General features: G+C 35.0%; 1 protein-coding gene across 20 annotated transcripts in view; it reads right to left on the bottom strand.

Annotated features, from left to right (window-relative positions):
• Positions 1-23,231, bottom strand: part of TRDN (triadin) — a 239,662-nt gene that overhangs the window by 55,494 nt on the left and 160,937 nt on the right. For 14 of the 20 annotated variants that reach the window (XR_011808384.1, XM_072036042.1, XM_072036055.1 and 11 more), the window contains 7 exons: positions 21,208-21,255; positions 17,784-17,807; positions 14,996-15,046; positions 14,433-14,483; positions 8,809-8,859; positions 7,105-7,155; positions 6,496-6,534 (listed from right to left, as the gene is read on the bottom strand). Coding sequence is in view for 19 of the 20 variants with exons in the window: in XM_072036042.1 (XP_071892143.1) it covers positions 6,496-6,534; positions 7,105-7,155; positions 8,809-8,859; positions 14,433-14,483; positions 14,996-15,046; positions 17,784-17,807; positions 21,208-21,255 (315 nt within the window). In the remaining variant the exon portion in view is untranslated. The remainder of the gene's footprint in view (positions 1-6,495; positions 6,535-7,104; positions 7,156-8,808; positions 8,860-14,432; positions 14,484-14,995; positions 15,047-17,783; positions 17,808-21,207; positions 21,256-23,231) is intronic. The other 6 variants (XM_072036040.1, XM_072036045.1, XM_072036048.1 and 3 more) reach the window with 3 other exon arrangements.

Genomic DNA, 23,231 nt, shown 5'->3' with positions numbered 1-23,231 from the left:
CCAGTCAGTGAGCAACTGCATTGTGCATCACTTGTTTTGCACACATTATTATTATCATTATTATTATTATTTCTCTTCCTTTTCTGTCCTAATAAACTTTTTTTTTTTTTTTTTTTTTTTTTTTTTTCCTCAACTCACAAGTGTTTACTTTTTTTTTCCTCCCTGATTCTCTCCCCCATCCCACTGGAGGTGAGGAGTGGTGTGTGAACAAATGGCTGTATGGTTCTGAGCTGCCTGCTGGGTTAAACCACAATACATAGTTTATCTGGAGACATACTCTTTATTGTTTTCCTTCTAGTCTATATTACATACTATTAGTGATACTATTTTCCCCTTTCCCCCCCCCATTACCTGCTAAATTCATTGTATCACAGCCCCTTTTGATCATGAACTCTTTAGCTAATCTTATGCTATCTGAATTTCACTGCTTTATTATTTCTATCTTTTCCTGTTAAGTAATATAACGTGTCAAGGCATATGCAATTATTTTACAAATAGGCTGTAAGATGAAAATGAAACAATCGTTTTCTATTTCTTAGTCAGATACTGATTTTTTTTTTTTTTTTCAGTAATGCCCTGGTTAGGCAGCAACTATTAAGTTTCTGCAATAATTCCTATACTGGAAAGCTTATTTAAACCACCCCATAAAGGCCATGTTTATTACTTTATTAGGGTGTTTGAAACACTTATTGCTAAGACATCATTCACTTTGCAAAAACCATGCTGTAGAATCTGTGACATGATTTTCCTGATATTTATTTTTGTTCTAACTTTAATTATGATTTCACCATTTTCTAACAGACTTTTATATCTCTTAATAACCCTAGAGTACTGCAAAATATCTTATTTAGCTTGATCCGCCTTGAGACAGTACTTGATTTATCTGAAACTGGCAGAAGTTCTGACTAAATTCTTACTTTTTTTTGGTTATAGACATGTGAGACAGCATAGTCGGTAAGACAAGATAAAATGCAGATTCATTCCCCGTGTCAGTTACTCTGCAATAACTGTTCATTGCATGCTGCTATGCTGAAGTGAAAACACCCTCATGTAGGCAGCTTCTGAATGAACTAGTGAATGCAGCTTGCATTAACTAGTTGATATGGTCTTTGCCCATCTCACCATAAATTGTCCATCTGGTCATAGCTTGAGAAGAAAATACTGTTTTAAAATATTTAAGAACCATATAAAGTGATCTTTCTCTCTCAGGTCTTCCTAATGGATATTCTTTCTCTCTGACTGTCTTTCTGAGTTCAGAATTGCTTTTATTCATGTCAAAAGAAATTTTATTCATGTTAAGAAACTGCAGTTAAAAGAACCAGTACAGTGAGTGACAAAAAGGACAATTTAGCCTTTAAATTGTCTGGAACATCTGTGTTTAGAATGATAACACCTTTCCTACCCTTTTCCTCCTCTGGTCTAGGATTTTTATGAACAGGTTTGGTGAAATAACTTATTTATCTTCATATATTTTATTATTAGTGGGCAAGGAAGATGTTGTGTTTGAAGTCTCCTGTGTAACCTGACTATCCCTTTTGTCCTGATTTGCAAAGCCTTGATGTGAGACCTAACAAGAAAAATTTCATTCACTAAATAACCTCCAAAATAAGTTAACAGTATTTTTTTCTTCATTATCTGCAACGCCTTAATGACAACACACAAGCACATTGTACAGATTGAAAGCAATACAAGTATGCAAATTCTGCTTCAGCATGGACCATTTTTCTCCCAAAAATGTTCTTATTCCAGGGAGCTGGCAAATCAATGTAAAATGAACAAATCTCATGGACATTTTTGGTTTTGGATCACTTGGATCTTGTTGCTTTGGGGCTCACAGTGGACAGCTTTAGCAGTCTACAGAGCATTTAGTGGTCTCATGAGCATTTGTGGCAGTGCTTGTGCCACAGGCAGGGAGGGGCACAGGCAATAACAGGGGGTAAGCCCCATCTCAGGACTCATTTTGAGCACAGAGAAACTGCATGGCAGTGATAAAAGTCTTGGTGGTGCAATTTTGTCATTGGGAAAAACCTGGGCTACCCAGCTACCCATGAGAATTCTTCAGCTTTAGAGCTCATACGTTCTCTGGTTAACACTGGTTTCATCTTGGGGGGAAACATAGAGTTTGTTTAACTTGTAGAAAATATTGCTCAAAAGGCAAAACCTCCCTGGTGAGTGATTCAGAGTATATTTATGGACTATCAGCACTCTTCCTCCCTCCCGCCCCTGTAGAGTCACTGGGTAGAAGCAGTAAAATGATTACATTCCTAAGAGAGTCCCTTTGGTCTCTATGTGGAAACTGGTCCCACCTCTCACTGACAGCTAACAAAAGGAAAAATACCAACTACCAGCAGGAGCTTGTCTTCCTCCATGCCTGTCTGAGTCTATGACACTTGATACCTTTTAGGATCAAGCACAATTCCAAAGACAGGCACAAATCTCCCTTCAGAAGCATAGTAAAAGGGCAAGGAGTGGGGGAGAGCTACCCAGGGATCTTGTCTTCCTGCAGCATGAGAGGGTGCAAATCTCTTGCCTCTTTTCTCACCTTTCAGAGGGAGCACCCAGAGTAAAAAGCATTTTTGGAGAGGGGCAGTATTTCTCTGGTTCAGTGCAGAAAAGAACACAATGCTTCTGGGCCCAGAGATGGGCAGAAGGATCCTGACTCTGTAACCTGTTGAGAAGTATACAGTTCTGGGCAGACATAATCATAATTTTTTTTATTTCAAATGTTATGTGTAATTAATAGTGTTATGCAACAAGAATTGTGTTTTCTTGCATAATCATGTACGAATAAAAAGTTATACATATACATTGAGGACTTTTAAGAGTATTGTTATGGAGAACTGGATGTTCCAGTGTGTCATAGTCTCTATCTCCAGGAAATACCCCAAGTATCAGTAGGCATATTTTCATTTATGAAGCTCTTTTGACTACTATACTATATATATATACATGAAAAGTATATTTCTGCACATCCTACTTCTTTTTCAGTTTGAATATTTGCCTATAAACAAACAAGCAAGAAGTATCAAACCACAGTGAGAAAGTTATATTAATAGTTTTTAATAAAACTTGACTCATTTTTAATTTATATGAACAGGTTTTGGAATTAAAATTTTAGCTCCTTCTTTTTACAAAATGGAATATATTTATATAATGCCATTATATTGATGTTCTTTTTCTCTTTTATAATGTCTATTGAAGTTTTTTTTTTTTTTCTCCAGAAAAGTGCTGACTCACAATACGAATTTTCAACCTCTGAGCATGTCTCAGCCTTGGTATTTATAAGTCTATTGTTAGTGCCTGATGTTTTCTTAAGAATTTCTAATCGGCAATGCTCAACAATGAGGTTCTGTAATGGATGGACCACTTGAGCAGGCTGTTATTTCAATTTTTGTATACCTAATATATCTACCTTACATTTAGGTTTTCTATTATTCAGGATTTTCTACTCTAATTCTATCTTCAGTTTGTGTGAATTCAGGTTTCACATTTCAGTAACGTATTTATCTTAACAAAGAGGGTAATGCTGTGGCCACTGCTGCTAACGCAGTTTGCACCGGGTTTAACAGCTCGCTGTAAGTGGGAAGACTTATGCAACCATTTCTGCTTCTCAAGGTGTGTTTTGGTTGGTGAGTTTAAACTGAGATGTACATTGAAGTGCTTCTTGTGTACTCTCAGATGTCTAAAAAACCTACTGGTGCTCATAGAGGTGATTTGTTTGAACTTCTTTACAGTGCAATGGACAAATGTTTTCTGGAGCATTTTTCCCTGCAAAGGCTTTCCTCAAACTGTCTGTCTGATCTATGTGACATGTCACTTATCATTGTTAAGAAAGAGAGGTTTAATGAGGCACAGCATCCCACATGGATGCTTAAAGCCACTTTGTGCATTGGGGTTACACTCTTCTGACAAAATGTCAATATATTGTCATATATATTCAGTGTCACTGAGTTGGTTGTATTTGCTTCTGGAAGTGCTGCACTCATGGTAACCTCAGAAGCTAAGAAATGGCTTGTGAAGACCTGTCACGTAACAGAAAAGACAGAAGTAGCTTTTAAGAACCTGGAGCCACTGAACTGAACACTCTTCAAACTGAGTGTGTATAAGATTTGCTGTGTCATGAATTTTGGTGACTGGAAAATGACAGAATTCTATTATAGACAGTAAGGTTGCTTCACTATACACATGTATACAACCTGAGTTCTTCCCACTCAGGTTACATTTTTCTGTGGAACTCTTGCTCTGAGCGATTGAAGGGTCTGCACTCCTGCTCAGATCAGCCACTTTACAGACCTGACATACAAGACTTAAAAAGAATACAGTTGTCCTGATGTTGTCCTGATGGCAACATCTAATTCAAAGATGTTAAGTTCTTACTGAGCCAGTTACAGTCAAAGAGGAATTCAGACTGCTGTGAGATATCAGTTAATCTCAGTGAGCTGCGCAAGGCATCAAGCACACCCATGCTAGCTGACAGAGAAAACTAAAGCCTGTAGCACTCATCTCACTTGAGAAGCTGGCAAAGTCTGTGTAGTATCAACACTTTTAATCCACATTGAACTGAACTGGCTTTGCTCATATAAATATTCTGCTGTTATTATATATATATATATATATATATATATATATATATAGTACTTCTATTTCAGACTTCATCTAAACCATTGTTCTTTATCAGAATAACACCGGGTGTCTCTAATGTGAGACTACTCTGCAGTGTAAATAAAATCAGTGTGTTCTGCATTAAACATTCATATCTTGGCTATTGTGCCTTGACATGTAGTAAACTATAAGACTCGAAGATGACACTACCATGTGAGTTTTTTTTTTTTTTTAATGTCCTTTACAGTGTTTCAATCTCTAATAAAAATAAAAATAAAAAAATAAAAAATGTTAACCCACATGGAAAAATTCTGTTTGATGCAAGTTCACTGGAAATGTTACTCCTATGTACTACTACTTTGTACTGTTACTGTACAAAGAAAATTTTCTATGTGTCCTACGAACTACTATGTGAAGAGGAATTATATTAAAAACAACAAAAATAAAGAAAAGGTAATGGAGTTAATCAATTATTGGTAATGAGTTTCATTGTCAAAGATACTGAGCATAAACCACTTCAAATGCAGTCAGTGAAGTTCAATGATGTTTGAATAAACATTCTCTTTCTTGAAAGAACTCAGTTTTGGAACTTCAAAGGAGCTGTTACTCACCAGTTGTTTCAATGGCTGATCAAACTGAGTTAATTAGGTCCTTTCTGAATACTTTTTTTTTTTTTTTGTACAGTTGGGTGGGTGTTTGGCACTTCACTGAAGCTAATTTGTTAGCAGCACAGCTAGAAAACTCTTACAGATATGCATTACTTCTTTATACTACTAGATCTTTTTAAATAAATAATATTTTACTTTTCTTATCACTTATCCAGTCTTTAAACTGGAAATACTTTTGGAGAGCCAGAGACAAAAATTAGATGAGAAACTCAATTAGAAGCTCAGTATTCAAACGTTTTAGGGTGTAATCAAAGTTTGACTCTTTATTAATCTACCTATGTTTCCCAGGTAAGTTTGCAAGAACACAGTAGGAAGCCTACAGGCCTTGCTTTCCTGAAGCTCAAAATATAAAAGCCAAGCTGTATTAAAACAATAATACACCAAATAAAAACACACTTTGGTACTCACTGTTGAGTATAATAAGCTAAAATAAATGGTAAAATAATACATCCTTATTTTATTTTGACCTTGGACTGACAATCTAGGTTCATCCACTTTGTGCGCTTCAAAGAGTTCCAGAATATTTAAGCACTTTTGTAACACTTAAGACTTTATGTTGCTTTAGAATGACAATACTGTGCAAAATAATAGCTGATTTCTGTTGTGTTGCTCTTTATTACCTATGTGCACAATGTGAAATAGCTGTACTTGCAAGTGATGTATTTCATAACTTTCATAACTTTTTTCAGAGAAAATATTGCCTCATTATATTTCTAGTGATCGTTAGGTAAAATCTAAAGATAGGAAATAATATTATTAAATTAACTGAAGTAGCTTTCAAAACCAAATGGATGATTTTTAAGACTTCCTCTGGTTCAATTGACTGTTATTAGTTAGCACATTATAAATAAATAAATAAAAAGAATAAGGAAAAACTAAGAAAGAGGAAAATAAGCCCATATAACATTCGGGGCCTAACAGTACTGCTGTTAGGACTTATATAGCCTTGAACATATCCGTCATTTATCACACTAGTAAAAAAAAAAAATCACAGTAGCAAATCATGCCATTTTAGAATCATTTTAGAATGACATAGATATGTGAAAAACAAACAACCAAACCAAACCAAACCAAACCAAACCAAACCAAACCAAACCAAACCAAACCAAACCAAACCAAACCAACCAACCAAACAAAAAACCCCATAATATTTCATTTGGGAATATTTGCACAATTTTGTCAAATAAGTCTTATGCTAAGGCCCAGCTCAACTTGTGATTGTTACCTTTCTCCTTAGTTGTAGTTGAAACCTTCATTTCTTTTCCTTTTGAAAAAGATATCAAACACAAAAATCAAAGGAGAAAGTTATTATTAGGAATATACACTATGCCCATCTATTCTATAACAAACATGCACAACACCTCATCAAGCAAAAAGTGTGACATAGACAGGTGTTAGGAATTAGAACTTATTTACTTCAATAAAAGACTCAAATTAAGATTTGAAAGCAAACCAAAAATACTTCCCACGGAATTAGTGGCAAAGACTGCCTTTCAAAACACTCCTGTGAAACATTCCTGTGAAGTCTATCATGAATTTAGTAACAGCTCTTTTGATAATTTACTCAGAATAGACCAGCATTCCTGTTGCAATATTGGCTATGCATGTCAGACAATAGTTAAAGAACAGAATAGTAAATAGCATTATTTTATTTCTGAATTGTGTAAGACACTGCTCATTTTGATTTACTAAATGTGAGGGAGATAGGTTTAGTTCCTTTTCACCAAAAACCTGTAATTCAAAATATACTGAACCTGCAAAATGTATTAATACCAACAGACTCCTTCAAGAACACAACTGGTTATTTCCTAGCCATATAATGATAAGAAGTTACCCTTTTCCTTTAAGACTGCTGAAGGCCTCACATCTTTTCTTTTACCAGTCTCTAGAAAGAAACATTTAAGTATCACAAGTCAGGTTAGAGAAATAAGATGACACTTGAAAAGAAAGCAAGTCAGACAATTTGATATGTAGAAAGTAAAAAAGATGAGATAATTAAATGGATTTAACAGCACGGAAATAAAGAACAGGACAAAACAACAAGGTCATTCATTCATGCTTGTAGACTTGGATATGTAAAATAATAAGCCTTCAATATGTCATTAGTTTCTTTGCATTTGGAGGAAACTATTTAGCTGTCTTTCAAGTAGGGAATGAAATAAAGTGTCAAGAAATTCTATAGAGCAGTTGGCATCAATGGATTTTTCTTTTGCTGAACTCAAATAAAAATTCAATCTACACTGATATAATTAAAATATTAGGAATACTGGACTTGAATGCCAGAGGTTGCTGATAAACCTAAGTGGGAGATTTCTTTATTCAGGAATGACAAAAGGACCAGTTACTCATTCAGAACTCTGTTATTCTTTTAATATAAAAGAAGCCATATGGGTACTGCTTGTGAACAAGATTTTACTTCCTGCATATATATAGCCTTTTACAATCACAGGCAAGCTGGGTATAAAATAAGAGCAGTGCGTGTCCTCAGAATCTACAGTCACATATATCACAATGCATTGTCCAAGAACTTAACTGTAGTTTCAGTTCTTTTCTGCAGCATATGCCAAAGGATTAAAGGAGATGAGAAAAACATTGAAATTCTCATTCTCATTTTCCTGCATGTGGCAAGGGAATCTCAAGGACAAAAGAAAATCCAGTAGTTGGCTAAATAAAGAAAAAACTATATTTTTATGGTGTCCAGACGAGATGCAGGGACTGACAAGCATGACAGAGAGGAGAATTCCTTAATATGTGAGCACATGGTGCCTTGACTTTGTTACACTGAAGAATTCTGAAGAAATACTAAATTCTTCCCAGATGTGCACTATTTTGTGTATACTAATGTGTATTCAATACTACATAATTTGCCAGACATTAACTGCATGGAATACCTCCAACTTCCAAGAAAATGGATCTTTGACACGATCTGTACATCTGTACCTCTGCTAGATTTTGCTGCTTTCTTGAAATGATTGAGCTGTTTATGTACTCTCCAGGACGTAGACAGTGCCCACGAATCCTAGAACTGTTTCTTTTAGTGTTCACCATATTTTATATATATATATATATATATATATATATATATATATATATATATAATATTATATGACATATATGTGATATATATGTATTATATGTCACGATGCAACAGTTAGGGTTTTCTCCAAACAGACACTGTCAAACAGTGTGAAACAGTGTCAAACAATCTGTGAACTCTGTGCACACAGCTAGCAAGTCAACCTCCTGCATCTGGAAAGATTAGAGATGTAGGTGTCAGTTTTGCTAATAAGTAAGGTTGCCAATAAATTCCCCAGGAAGCAAATTCAAAGCTGTCAATTTAAAAGAATCCCAGGTAGTTACTATGATTGGGAGTTTATACAGTACAAATGTCAAACACAATAACAAGGATAAAGCAAGTCAAACATGAACCTGAATGGGTTTAGTGTTCTATCTTTGCATATCCTTACTACTTAAGACCTTTTTTGAGCATTAAATAGCCATTCCAATATTCAGCTCTGAAATTCTTAACTTCACTTACCTTTATCCTTTGACCCCTCTGGATTCTTGGGATTTTTTCCTTTCAGAGACTCTGTAGGGAAGTAATTAAGTTTTTGAGATTTAGAAGATAGGATTGGATTTCTACAGTTATGTCCTGGTTTCAGTTAGAACAGAGTTAATTTTCTTCCTAGTAGCTGGTAGAATGCTATGTTTTGGCTTAGGATGAGAAGAGTGCTGATAACACCCCGATGTTTTAATTGTTGCAGAGCAGTGCTTATACTAAGCCAAGGACATCTCAGCTTCTTGCTCTGTCCTTCCAGCAGGCAGGCTGGGGGTGCAGTAAGAGCTGGGAGCGGACAGACCCAGGACAGGTGACCCAAACTAGCCAAAAGGGTATTCCATACCATCTGATGTCATGCTAAACAATATATAGGGGTGGCTAGCTGGGGGAGGGGGCCGGACTGCTCGGGGTTAGGCTGGGCATCGGTCAGTGGGTGGTGAGCAATTGCATTGTGCATCACTTGTTTGTACACATTAGTAGTAGTAGTACTATTATCATCATTGTATTATTATTATTATTATTATTATTATTATTATTATTATTATTATTGCTATTGATATTGTTATTGTTATTGTTATTTTCCTGTCTTATTAAACTGTCTTTATCTCAACTCATGGGCTTCACTTTCCATTTCTCTCCCCTGTCCCAGAGAGGGAGGGGGGAGGGTGAGCGAACGGCTGCGTGGTGTTTAGCTGCTGGCCGAGTTAAACCACGACAAGTTAGAAGAAAAAAAAAAGTTATAAGCATTTAAAAATTAAGACTGTAATTGTGAACATCAATGGGTTCAACCTTTATTTTCCTTACATTCTCTCTGGTGACCACCCTGTATTTTTTAAGGTGCAATAGTTATTACTAGCAATTACAATATAAAGAATATATATCACACTTTCTGTGGAGACCTCACAGAAGAGAGAAACCAGAAAGGAATAAAGGCAAATGCAAGTAGTGCCACAGGATTAGAAATTCTTAGAGCCTTATCCAACACTTCATGAAGACAAAAGTTTTATCTGTATTCTCTGATGGGCCTAATATTGTGCTTCAGTCCTCTAGGAAACATGCTTTTAAGATCAGCAAGTACAGAAAAAACATAGATTATGATGTATAAACCATTTAAATTATATTATATTATATTATATATTTTTTTCTTCTTCTTTTATTTATTTTATTTTATTTATTAATTTATTTTGAAAACAGCAGCCTCTTGAATTCTGTTTATGTATTAGAGAATATTAGAAGGATTTTTTTTTTTTTTTCAAAGTGGGAAAGAACATTAGAGCCTTTGGGATGCTGAGTAGACCCAATCACACTACATCTGACAGGATATAACACCTAAGGATCTAGGAAAACAACAACAACAACAAAAGGAACCAAACAAAAAACCTCATGACATTTGTTCCAAATGAAAGCTAACCAAATTTTCTTTGAAAACAGATAAAGCTAAAAGAAGATCCTTCCCAAAATAAGTTTAAAAATCATCATCTTCCTGGCTGCCATGGTATCAGGATGTGATCCCACTTATCCATCTGGTTTTAAGTGTGAGTTGTTACAGAAAATGTTGACTTCCAGTGTAGCAGAAGCCTTTGGAGAAATAACACCATTCAGTGATAAGTACTTAAATTAGGAATTTGGTCTTCACAGCAGCAGGTGGTCTCCTTCAGGGGACTGAAAAAAAAAAACCTTCAACATGAAGACTTCGAAATTTGTTGAAGGAGCTATATAAGGGAGCCTTGAGGCAACAGTTTCCCAGCTTGACCATTTTACCTTGTGTGAACACCTGCAATCTCAAACATCAGTAGTCACTATTACGGCTACAGGCATAAACCATTGCTTTGGCCTGGTGGCTTTGGTGGCACCAAATATATATTTGTCTTGTTGTCATGCATGTAGTCCATCCACCTGAGCTTTCCTACAATTGTAGTTCCTAAAACAGGTTTGGCACTTTAGACTCTTACAACTTTTGGATGCAGCCATCAGTGCAGGACACTTTCCACAGTGCATCAGATTCCCCAACCTATGAGACAAGGCTACTAAGATCAGTGGTCCTGCTTCCCTTCCAGGGAGCAGGACTTCATCTTCAGGGGTTTAAACAGGGACTCTCTAAAGGTTGATTAAACATCTGCTTTTAGACCACTTCACTGCTGGTCCCAGAAGGGAAAAAACAAAGTTACCTTAAAGCCAACACTCACCCTGCTGCTTTCTCCACGCATGCTACTTTAGAGGTGAAGCTGGGAAACTAGGAAAATCATATCAGAAGATGCAGGAGCAGTATGCGAACTACAGGATAAAGTTCTGGTTTTCATTCAAGCAACAGCAACAAATATATTGATGTAAATAGGGGGAAATATTAACTGAACCAACATTGTGTTTCAGTGCTTTCTGCTTAAGATCTGTAGGGGATTTCATTTCTAGATAGGCAAGTCCCACAAAAAAAAAAAAAAAACTTTAAATGGATAAAGAGAAATATGTGTTGTATATGTTATAAGTTAAGATAAAAAAGTGCTATGGGGAAGATGTTATTTCACTATATTTTTACTTTAAAAGAAGCAAATGAATTGCTTTGGCAAAAGCAAATCAGCACATTTGTTTCTTCAGTGACAATGTGTTATTACGTATATGGCAAGAAAGAAATACACACTATTGACTTATTTCCCCTACTGCTCTGTGCATAAAAATAAAGACTTATTATCCACATACAACTTACACAAGAAAAGATACAAAGATATCCTAAAGCAAAAATGAGGGAAAGCAAACATGAGGGAAAAAAGCAAACATGAGGGAAAAAAAAAAGGAGCATTTGTTTGGAAAACATATCATGCAACACAGAGCATGAGTGAAATTACAGTACATGGAGAACAAAAATGCTGTCACCTTAATAATTCAATATAGTGCATTTCTGGTGGATTTCTTACAAAAAATCAGTGAGGAGTTATGTACAATATATCATAAGCTTTTAGTGCTACTCTATGAGACTCTAGATGAAGGAGCTTCTACTCTGATTAGCTGGGCAAGATATCTAACAAACAAACAAACAAAAAAGAATGGTAAATTATAGCCTAGGGTTTTCTTGGCCTCACATTATTAAGATATACTCATGTCAACAGCAAATAAACTTTTATATTAATTATTCTAAGTGGTCTTCTTTACTTCAGCTGAAAAGCTAGTTATAAATTCAAAAGTACTCCTGAGTACCTCTTTATCACAAGTACTCTTTTATCACAAGACAAGGGAAATATATTCTTTCAGTGTTCTCCTTTCTTACTGTCAATAAAACTAGACTTTAAGATTCAAGATAATTTATTGACCTCATAAAATAGATAGGGTAACACTGTGAGGTTGTGAACTGTAGAGTTTCTTAGAGAGATCTCCAAATTCAGGGATTTATTTTTCCTCTCTCTTCTTTAAATACAAACACTCTACAACAATTTAAGAAAAATAGCCTGCTTTACGGTAAGGTTTTTGGTTTGGGTATCATCCTTATTCATTAATACTTATGTCATCCTTCAAAGAAGGGTATGGGGTATGCCTCTTGTACTGAAAAAGGTACCAGGCAAACATTAATCAACACAAGTTTTTAAGAGTTTATTTAAAAATGTTCCTTTATTTGGCCATACAGGAATAGTAACAAACTCCCAAGATACATTATTAGGATGTGCGTACAATCTTAAAGTCCTTATATTTGCCAGTAACAGTGAAAAGAAGGCCCCAATAAGCTGGTCAGCCTCTGTAGAGGCCACTGAGGAGACCTGAAGAGAGGAGAGACAGGGAGAAGTATGACATAAGTGACAGATACGGCTCTGATTACTCTACAAATTATAGACTGAGTGAACATGGGGTGTAAGATGAGTGGTTAATAGTACTAAATATATGCTGAGTAATCCAAAACGCAATAGGAGAAGCACATAGTTTAGAAAGGCATTTTTTTTTTTCCCTTTCTGTACAGCTATGTAAGTTCTTCCTATAGGGTCTAGGCTGCCAACATATTTTGAACTGAGCTAGTCAGGTAGCTAATCAACACCCACATTTTTATACACAAAGACTGAAAGTTTCATGCTTATTATAGGAAACAGTGATGGCTGCATCAGCAGGCACTCTCAGGACCTGAGGGTTCAGGCTTCACTGGACTGGACGTCAGCATTGCTGCAGCCACTCAGAAGCCTGCAGGCTGTACACAGCTGTACTCAGCAGTAAGTAGTAGGCCAAAGCCTTGCTGTCAGCAGCAGTAATGCATTGGGACATATATGACTGTATTATATGATGTAAAGAAAGTGGTATGAAGCTCAGTCTGGTAATATGTTGGAATTCTTACAGAGATTTTTGTCTTACTGTCCTAAAATGTAGAAATCTGATATAATATAACCTGTGTTTAACACGTCATGACTGCCCCTTTATGAAGACCAGTTGAAGAAGGTCTAGACTCCTCTGTCGTATTAGAAGGACCTGTTCAAATAGTGATTGAAGTCACTCACACCTTGACTGAATTGCTAAAAATACTGCCAAAGGAGCAGTCAGTGAAGAATGAGCTAGAGAAGCTCATTCAGGGCTGGCAAACTCATTTCCATCTATTCCAAGGAAACTTTTGCTATGAAGGAAATGTTTTGGGACTCTTCTCAAAATGCTGAGCCTTTTTGCTCCATGCAGGTCACAAGTATCCATTTGAATTTTCCAGCACAATCACATCAGTGAATAACAGCAATGGGCAGCCTGTGGAGACACCCACAGGACTCCAGGAGGGTTTTGATACACAATTCTGGCCCATATAACCAAGCTCATGTAAATTTGGCCAGTGTACATTAGGAATAGAATGCATATGCACTAAAATTTATTTTTCATCTTCTCTGTGGTGCTTGAACTACCCTCTTCATTTAGTTCTGTGTTAGAAATAGTATGTAATGACTTAAATTTAAAATAAACATTAATATGCCTATCTATACAGTAGCTCTTTTTATCCTGAAGAACCTAAAGATCATCTCAAAACATAAATCACTCTTCCTTTCAAATGCACCTATCTCTGGAAAGGAGGGAAGTGATAAAATTAATAAAAAGCACCCAACAAAATAATGTGTGTAAATAAATTCACCAGAACAATCTAAAAAAAAGATAAAGGAAGATAAAGGAAGATTCAGACAAACTCACATATCTCGGGTGGCTGACTGGATGAAGCTATGAGTTTTCACAGAGCCCAGAAAGCCTGTTATCCAATCATGGATAAATAAATCCACTCATGGATTTGTTCTTACAGCATCCACAGATTTATGCAAGCATTCAGTACAAACTTCACTAACTGGTTCCTGTTATTCGTATCATTCAGAAAAGAAAAAGTTCTTAAGAAGCATCTTAACTATAACTCAGAGTGGTTTTGTGATATTTATTTAATTACTTTTGAGACTTTTGAATATTAATTGATTTTCAATACTCTATTTATTTCTTTGTTTGTTTGGTTTTTTTTTTTTTTTTTTTTTTTTTTTTTTTTTAGCCAAGTAAATATTGTTTGGTAAGATTTCTAATGGGCAAGATCTCTAATGATTTTTAAGTTAATATCTTCATTCTTCTTTGTGTGTCTATTTGTTTTAAAACAAGTATTACATTCTTTTATGTATCCTTACCTTTATCTTTTAAATCTGCAGGATTCTTTCCTTCCTTTTCTTTAGTGTGTTCTGTAAAAAAAAAATAAGTTATGAATCTTCAAGCTAGAGTGATAAAAGGTTAACATCTAATACCCCTGGGTTAACAATTGATTGAAAAACTGTTAGTTTCTCAATGAGCCATGATACCAACCAGATGTGTAGTACAAAACACTGTCTGCACGTTGTGCATGCTGACAAAGTGAAATTATGAAAATTTCTTAACTGTGATGAAAGAACGAAGATCACTCAAAACTCATTTCACTTTTCAGCATTTAACAGCAAATGTTCATAGTGTTCCTAAATTCTGAGTTTGGACTTCAGTGGGCTTTTACAAATATTTCCTATTAGCTGTTTAAAGAACTGTTTGCACTTCTTATAATGCTAACAAAGTTTTACCACAAATTTACTGAACTAATATCACACTAATAATTTGCTAACTAAGCTATCTATATATTATGAACAATAGCCCAATGAATTGCAAGATTTTTTTCTTGATGCAAATATATCTTTGGGTGTTATACAGTTTTGTCCTTCAGCGTTACCTTTATCTTTTGTAGCAGCTGGAGATTTCAATTCTTTGTCTTTTCCAGGATCTGTAAAATAAATATTCACACCGACAAAGTGACAGTTAGAAGCAATGAAAAAATGAGATTTAATCTTAAGAGAATGAAGCATCTAGATCATGTGAGAGACTACATCTGTAAATCAGAATAAACAGTGAAAAGCAGTGAAGTTGTACAAAATTCAACCATTTTGGTTTTGAATGACTGTAGGTCACAAAATGTGTTTTATTGACTTAACTATGAAGTCTATAAATTTAAAAGCTTCATCTTAATATATGATAAGGATATTTTAACTTTCTTAACCAGAAAGTATAAAACAAAACCCCACTTTTGGCCAGTTTTGACTTATTAGATGTGGCAGTAGGTACTTCCCTCATCTGGGATTGTTCATTCTTGCTAAGCAAGTCCAAGGATCTCTCTATTGAAAATATTCTTTTACAAGAATTAAATACGTGTTAATTTGAAGGCAACACAATAGTGACAAATAGGAGGACAAAGAGTTATTTTTAATCTGCCTACTGACAAGTAGTGGAGATGGCTAAGCCACATCCTTAATAGACACTGGATGATGAGGGGTAGTCCCTTTGAAAAGGCATAAGAAATAATCTGGTCCAGACAGAAAGCAAGAATATTATTTCAGACAAAACATGAGACTGTGGTTCTGGGCTAATTAAACCAAAGATTCCCTCACACTTCTCCAAAAGACAACAGATTAGGCTGTCCAAAAATAGAAAGAACAGATTTGGACTTTGAATTCTGAATATTAAGTACAGACTACTGGTTACAGTGGTTATATATATATTATCTGAGAAGCAGTAATTAACTGGCATTTCCTGGAAAAGAAATACAATGTTCTTCAGCAGATATGAAGAAAAAAAAAAAATCTTTCTATTGGGAAACTCAGAAGCAATTCAGTGACAGAAATGCTTAAAGATCTGTTACAAGATCCCCTTGGTTTCTGCACATGGGATACAAGCTCAAGACTCCAAGTGAGTAGGAAGTTGTATTGTGTTTAGCAGATAGATCTGAAACTTCCAGAGCTACAGTGGCTATCCACAGTAATAATTGTTTACTTCCGGGAATCACACACAATTTACAAAGTCACTTTTGTTATGGAAACATGGAATGTGTCCAACGGCAATTTATCATCATTATCAATAAAGCTTCTTGTTCATGATTTATTATTGGACTCTGTCTATGAAAAAAATAAGTTTACAGGGAACCTACGTTGAAGGAATTCAGACATGATAAAATTGTATTTATATCAGAAGTAACCATCAGGTGAAAAAACTGCATTTACTGTTGACACTGAAAGCTGTCTTTTTCCATCCTCACCATATCCCAGACATCTGCTTCAGAAGCTGCCTCTGCTCTCCTGCTTCTACCTTCAGGTTTTGTGCTCAGGATTTTATTATTCAGTCACTAATTTTCAAAGTGAGAAAACAAACAGTTCATTGCAAATATCCATGAAACATATAGGGAGGAGCTATGTATTTCTAATAGTCCTAATGAAAACTGAAGTAACACTAATATTTAAATACTTAGTTAATGACAGTGGTCAGTGCTAACAGAAAAAAAAATCAGTGAGAAGGCTGAAAGATATGTCCTTTGTGCTCATGAATTAATGAAAATTTCTGAGAAGAATTCCATGCTCTGTACAATGCTCGCTACAGAAAAGGGAGTATGGAAGACACAGACCTCTCATTTATGATATGAAAAAAAGAATTTGTGTTTAAACCAAGTAACACAGAAAAATAGTACACTATTATGCTTTGAAAAAAGCATATATGTTTGTAAACAAACAAACAAACAAAAATGTAATGCACAATATAAACCCATCATGTTCAAGAGCCTGTCCATAAAAACTTACAGTTTTTGTGCAAAATTAAGAATATAGTTATCTAAACTGTTGTAAAAAAAAAAAAGTTATTTCAATAATACATTTTTATTAAAAAAAAAAAAGGAAGAGAATTAGTCAATTCTTAACTGCAAGTTTAAGTCAATACTGACAAAACTTAAAGCCCCAAGTGGTCCCCAAACAAGGAAATATCTGGTGCTTTGGAGACTTTTGTCATATCCAGGAGAAAAAATTTTCTTTTAGGATGGTGACACAGATGATGCAGAAGAATTCAAAGAGTGGTCCAGGGCTGACCTGTAAATATTAACTTAAATAATAAATAAACACTAGCTGTGTTGTAGGACTGAACTTGCTGAGGTCTATTAGATAGTCTGGCAAAACTTGCTAAAATAACAACCTGCAGCACAAATCCAATAGAAGAGCCTTTTCCTACTTGCTCTGTCTTGATTTTCAGTGTTAAGCTTTTACTGAGATCAGACAACATAACTGAGACCTGTAGTGAGCCTAACAGATTTATAGAGAAGAACTGTGTGTGAATAATAAATAGACTTTGTATATATATAATAAATGTAATAATAAATAAACTTTGTAAATAAATTTACCATGCTTGCATGGCACAAGTGTCTTCCTTTTGACAAGGAAGAATATACATTAATGGGACAAAGCTTCTTTGGATTAAATAGACTAGCATTTCTCCACATACCCATTGTTCTAGTCTGTTTAATCAACTATAATCTACAATGCCCAGTAGCAGCAGGAACTTTAATATATATATATATATATATACATATATATATATATATACATATATATATATATATATATATATATATATATTTTTCCCCCCCCATCTTTAGATCTGACATTGATCTAACGAGTTAGGAAGAAGTATCTAAATATTTATCTTACTTGCTTGTTTCATCTTTGGTTTATCTGAGGAAAGAAAAGAGAAGTGAAGCAGACATAAAAAGAGAAAATAAATAAATAAATAAATAAATATTGTAATACATGTTCGCACAGGAAAAGACTTTTTAATACAAACAGATATTGAAAATATGTTTAAAGAAATGTTGTCCCTCACTGCTTAAATACAGCTTGAAAATTATTTCCTCTCCATTGTTGCTTGATAGTTAATGTGAAAAATGTTCATGTTTTTCACCTAGTATCTTGCAGACATGCAACCAAACATAAAAATGTCAATTTCATATAACCGTCTTTAACTGATTCTAGCTAACTTCTTTCTTAATAATATTGGATATTACGTGACAATATATTTGCTGTTTCCTCATTTCTTTTACGTATTCACATTTGCCTTAGTAAAAAGCACTAACTCCCTGACAATATCCTGACATTTGATCATGTCATTTGTCAAATAAATATGGTAAAGAGATAAAGCACTGTCTTTTCTCAGACACTTCTGGCAGTTCTCTGACTGCTTGCTTTCCTTTTAACAATCAGAAATGTTACATGTAGTTTTGCTTTACTACTAATGAGAGATCAGTGAACTGGAATGTTGCTACAACCTTCTAGCCCTTTTCCAGTCAATAGGGATTTGAGGTGAAAGCTACAACAGCATGTTAAACAACTAAAACCATTGTTGAGGTTTGAAACAATGAAACTACACCCTAATTGCTAAACAAATAGAACTGCTGACACACCAGATTTTACTGCAAGTCTCCATATTCTTCGTTTTTTCTTAAATCACAAATTCTAATTTTGATCAGATCAGACTCCCTCTACTTGTTGACATGTACAAAAAGTTGTACAAAACATAGAAGAACAAGCATTTTTATTTATCAATCCAAAAAATAGTTTAAAAAAACATTTCTTCATGAATTCATACTGTGCTGTTAAGGAAGAGTCCTCACTTTTACTCAGATCTTCCAGATACCTGGGATCAGTGAATTCAGTACAGTTTTCTCTTAAGTCAAAACATAACCCAGAGCTGTTCCCATCACTTTTTTTTTCTTTTTCTTTTTTTTTTTTTTTTCCATCAGAAATAGAGATGTGTGATAATATACAAAAAACCTTTCTGAAAATCTGTTTTTGCTCATTTGTCTTTGAAAGTCCAGCGTGTTGGCAGCACATACAGGGCACAGAAATGAGAAGCAGTCACAATTACTTAATTAAAATATTCATGTTCATTTATGTGCAGTTGAGGACCTGAGCTGCTGCCAGCATTTGGAAGGAGCTGTAGAGGAGGAGTTTTGACTTGGAGAAAGTAGATGGTTGTGGATATGGGGAGACAGAGCTGCTGCTGCTGACTGTTCTAAGGAGAAATATGTTGTCCCCTGTTTGAGCAACTTGGGGATCAAAATCAGCTGGGATCCTGAAACTCCCAGCTTGATGCCATCCATTTGAAACTTCAGTTTGTACTGCCCCATCTATGCTCTTTATGGCACAGTTAAAATATTTTGCAAATAACATCCCATGTAATGGTGGTACGTTGTAGAAGAGACAAATCTTACAGCAAACACCACCTCACTGATGTATGAGGAGGTCAAATAGTGCAGGTGGCTGGGGAGCACTTGTACAGCAATGGAAAATAGTGTGGAAATACCCAGACTAAAAATGAATGAAATCTAGGCCAAGGCCTACCTAATTATAACATTTTCCATGACAACTAACAAGCAGCTGACAGCTGCTGCAGGGTGCCTATTCTGTCTTGAGTAACGCTGAGTAAAGCTGAAGCTGAGAAACTAAAGAGAGGAATAACAGCTCAGCTGACCAAAACTACACTTGTAATTATTCCTTATACTTTATTCTGAAGGTTACTTGCAAATTTGGAAAAACTCTATTATGAAAAGACTGAAAATGCCAAATTCATCATCAGGGATCTAATTGGTAATATGAGCATGAGTAAATACATAAATCACCTTGGTAGGCAGCTAGTAATACAACAGAAAAGAAGTGGATATATATTGTATAAGGGGAGCCAGTGCTGACAAGCTTTAGGTCTTTATGCTAATGTTTTACTACTTTGCTCCTTGCCATACTACCTTTAAATAAAGAGATTATTTATTTATATATTAACAAGTGTGTGAAGCTAGTTTACAGGATACAATGCTGAAAGGTAAAATAATAATAGGTATAAATGTATGTAACGGAGAAGGTCGCGATAGGAGACCTGATAGGAGGGGAAAAGAGAATTTCCCTCACTTGCAAGCTCATTCTCATTTGCACATCCTCAATCCCAAGTAGAGTGTGTCCAAGCATTCTGTCCAGCAGTTAGGCAGTGAGATGTGTGTATCCAGTTAATATATTCAGAAGATCTTGCAGTGTCACAGGGAGCAAGCACTGCCAGCCACCATGAGCCCAACACACCGTGTTTTTCCTAGTTTGGCAGCCATGTATTCTTTGTGTTCTTTGTGTCTTCTTGTACACTTCAAGAGTGGACAATGATTATGATCTTTTCCCTTTCCACGCTATTTGATGTGTGGAATTTTATTCACTGTCCTTTGTTTCTTTATCTAGATTATTATTATTTTTTTAAGTCTCCAAACCTATATATATAAAGAATATTTTAAAACGATATATATATAAAATTATAAAATTATAAAAAATTTCAAAATATTAAATATATGTTTATATTTAATATTCTCACCATCACCTTTGTGGTCATGGCTTGAGTTTTGTTTTAGCCTGAATGTAGACTGACCCTTGTTTTTTTCTGCTCTGACTAACTTTAAATTATATGTATGCTTTGTGGCTTGCTGAACAATGTGCCATCAACACATGTAGTTCTTGTATCCCTTCATCTGGTGTTCCTACTTCTAGACCTTCCTGTTCATACCTCACACATTAAAAATCCTAACTGTTTTGCTGCAAACATCTATAAGTTCTGCTCTCAAAATCCTTTTGAGTTTTCTCAAGCTGCAGTGGATCTTCAAGGCTCTTCATAGGGTTAATATTTCATTTGGGATAAGAAAGGCAGCTCTTCTGACTGCAGGTTGTCTGTGCAATATCTCTTTGCAAGTCTGTCTCCAAGACTGAGGAGTAAAGGCCCTACCCCTGTCTAGGCTGCTGGGGTAGGAAGCCTCTCACAGGACCTGTGGAATATGAAAGTCCCAGTGCAGGACTTTTAAGATGAATTGAGTGGCTTGCTCACTTTCAGCTTTTGTAGGGGTGGTGGTTTTCTAGAAGTGGGACAAAGCCAGGTTCCTGGTGGAAACTCCCTCTTGCTCTGATAAACAGAGCAGAGCTGTTGCAAATAACAGCCAGAGCAAAGAGTTTAAATGTTGCTGTCATCTAGCTGTCTGAATCTGAGGTTTTTGTTTCTGTGTTGTTGCCTTTTGAAGAGAGATAATGTCAACATTCTTTGTTTTCATTTTACCTTGCTCTCCTGCCTTCATTGCTTTTTCTTCCTTCTTTTCAGGTACTGCTGCAAGAAAAGATTCTTATCTTTAAGTGGCATTTCTGGTCAGAAGTGTTACTTTTCTTAAATACTTACAGATTACTTTAAAGCAAATGATTTCAAAGATTTTGAACCATGAGATTGCTTTTTTTCTGATACAAGACCACATAATAAGCATTTTTGACCTATCTTAAAAAAAAAAATCAAACAGGAAATTCTTTGAAAAAGAAAGAAAAAGGAAAAGGAGAAGGAAAAGGAAAGGGAAAAGAAAAAGGAAAAGAAAAAGGACAAGAAAAAAAAAAAGAAAAAGAAAAAGAAAAGGAAAAGGAAAAGGAAAAAGAAAAAGAAAAAGAAAAAGAAAAAGAAAAAGAAAAAGAAAAAGAAAAAGAAAAAGAAAAAGAAAAAGAAAAAGAAAAAGAAAAAGAAAAAGGAAAGGAAAAAGAAAAAGAAAAAGAAAAAGAAAAAGAAAAAGAAAAAGAAAAAGAAAAAGAAAAAGAAAAAGAAAAAGAAAAAGAAAAAGAAAAAGAAAAAGAAAAAGAAAAAGAAAAAGGAAAGGAAAAAGAAAAAGAAAAAGAAAAAGAAAAAGAAAAAGAAAAAGAAAAAGAAAAAGAAAAAGAAAAAGAAAAAGAAAAAGAAAAAGAAAAAGAAAAAGAAAAAGAAAAAGAAAAAGAAAAAGAAAAAGAAAAAGAAAAAGAAACATCTCTTTTTCTTGATCTCAGGAGGAACAGAGGCTAAACTGCAATGCATATCACATAGCTGAGGAGAGAGCTAAGCAAGACTTAACGAGCCACGTGAGGGTTCCCAACATAAGTATGTTTTTCTCTTTGCAACAGCAGAAATCTTCACTCTGCATCCCTGACACAGCAAACCATTTCCATGTATTTTTAAGCATGTATTTAGTCTTACTGAGGATCACAGGCTCCAGTCAGACTGTGTATCACAGACACCCAATTACAGACACACAATTTAGTTCTTGTGAGTACTGCAGTTTCTGAGTGTGAGAGGAGAGAATCTGATCACTTGTAACAGCAGGGCTGCTAGATCTTTATTGATGCCAGAGGGAAGCAGCAATAAAACTCAGGTCAGAATGTCTGAACACTGAGTATCCCCAAGCTTTAGCTTGCACACTTCCCAAATCGATCAGAGACAAGGGACGGAGACTATTCATTCACAGCTCTATGCTAAGGATTAAATGATTTACGAGGAGGAGGTGGAAGACGGAAACTCTTCAGACTTAACTCTTCTAGGAAGCTTACACAAATAGGGGTATCTTATATAATTTATGACAAATTATATAGCAGGTTTGGCAATGCGTAAGATTTCATGTAGATTTCTGAATATATTTAGAACAAAATATATTTTGGATCATATGATTAAATTATTCAGCTACAAATCTGGCAAATATGTAAACATGTTTGTTTAGCTGTAAATGGCACTGTCATCACTTCACTTTCATAAAGCCAAGCTTTTGTAGTTGCAATTTATAACCACTATGCTGAATGAGCATAGCTGCTCCTAATTTAAAAAGGTATCCTCCTACGGCATTTGAGAGAAAAAAAAAAGGTAGCATTAAGAAAATATGCTTCACCATTGTTGCCTAGTTTAAAAAAGGTAAAAGAATAAAAAATCAGCATAAATATCAGGATGCAACTGGAAAATGAAAATTAATTTACTTCAAATGACCTATATATTTAGTATGGAAATGTCTTTACAGCTACAGAGTTATCGGCATATAACATCCACTCAGCTTGTTATTTCAACCTGACAAGCACAGAAAAATTTTCAACTCAGTGTTTTATTACAGAAAATCACAGTGGTAGTAAATTAGAAACTTGTATTTTAAAGCTGAAGTAAATACTGAGGGTCACATTCCATTACCATTATTTCTTCACTGAGAAATTATGTGGATTCAAAGAATTCATAAAGTGCTTCCAAGTGTGCTTGCTGTTCTTGCAGGGGGTGTCCTGGTGGCTATCCTGAGACTAAGCTTGCAGCCCAGGCAG

This window comes from Anas platyrhynchos, chromosome 3 (assembly GCF_047663525.1).
Source record: "Anas platyrhynchos isolate ZD024472 breed Pekin duck chromosome 3, IASCAAS_PekinDuck_T2T, whole genome shotgun sequence".
In the NCBI taxonomy this organism is placed as follows: Eukaryota; Metazoa; Chordata; class Aves; order Anseriformes; family Anatidae; genus Anas; species Anas platyrhynchos.
This window is presented reverse-complemented; position numbering and strand designations above follow the sequence as displayed.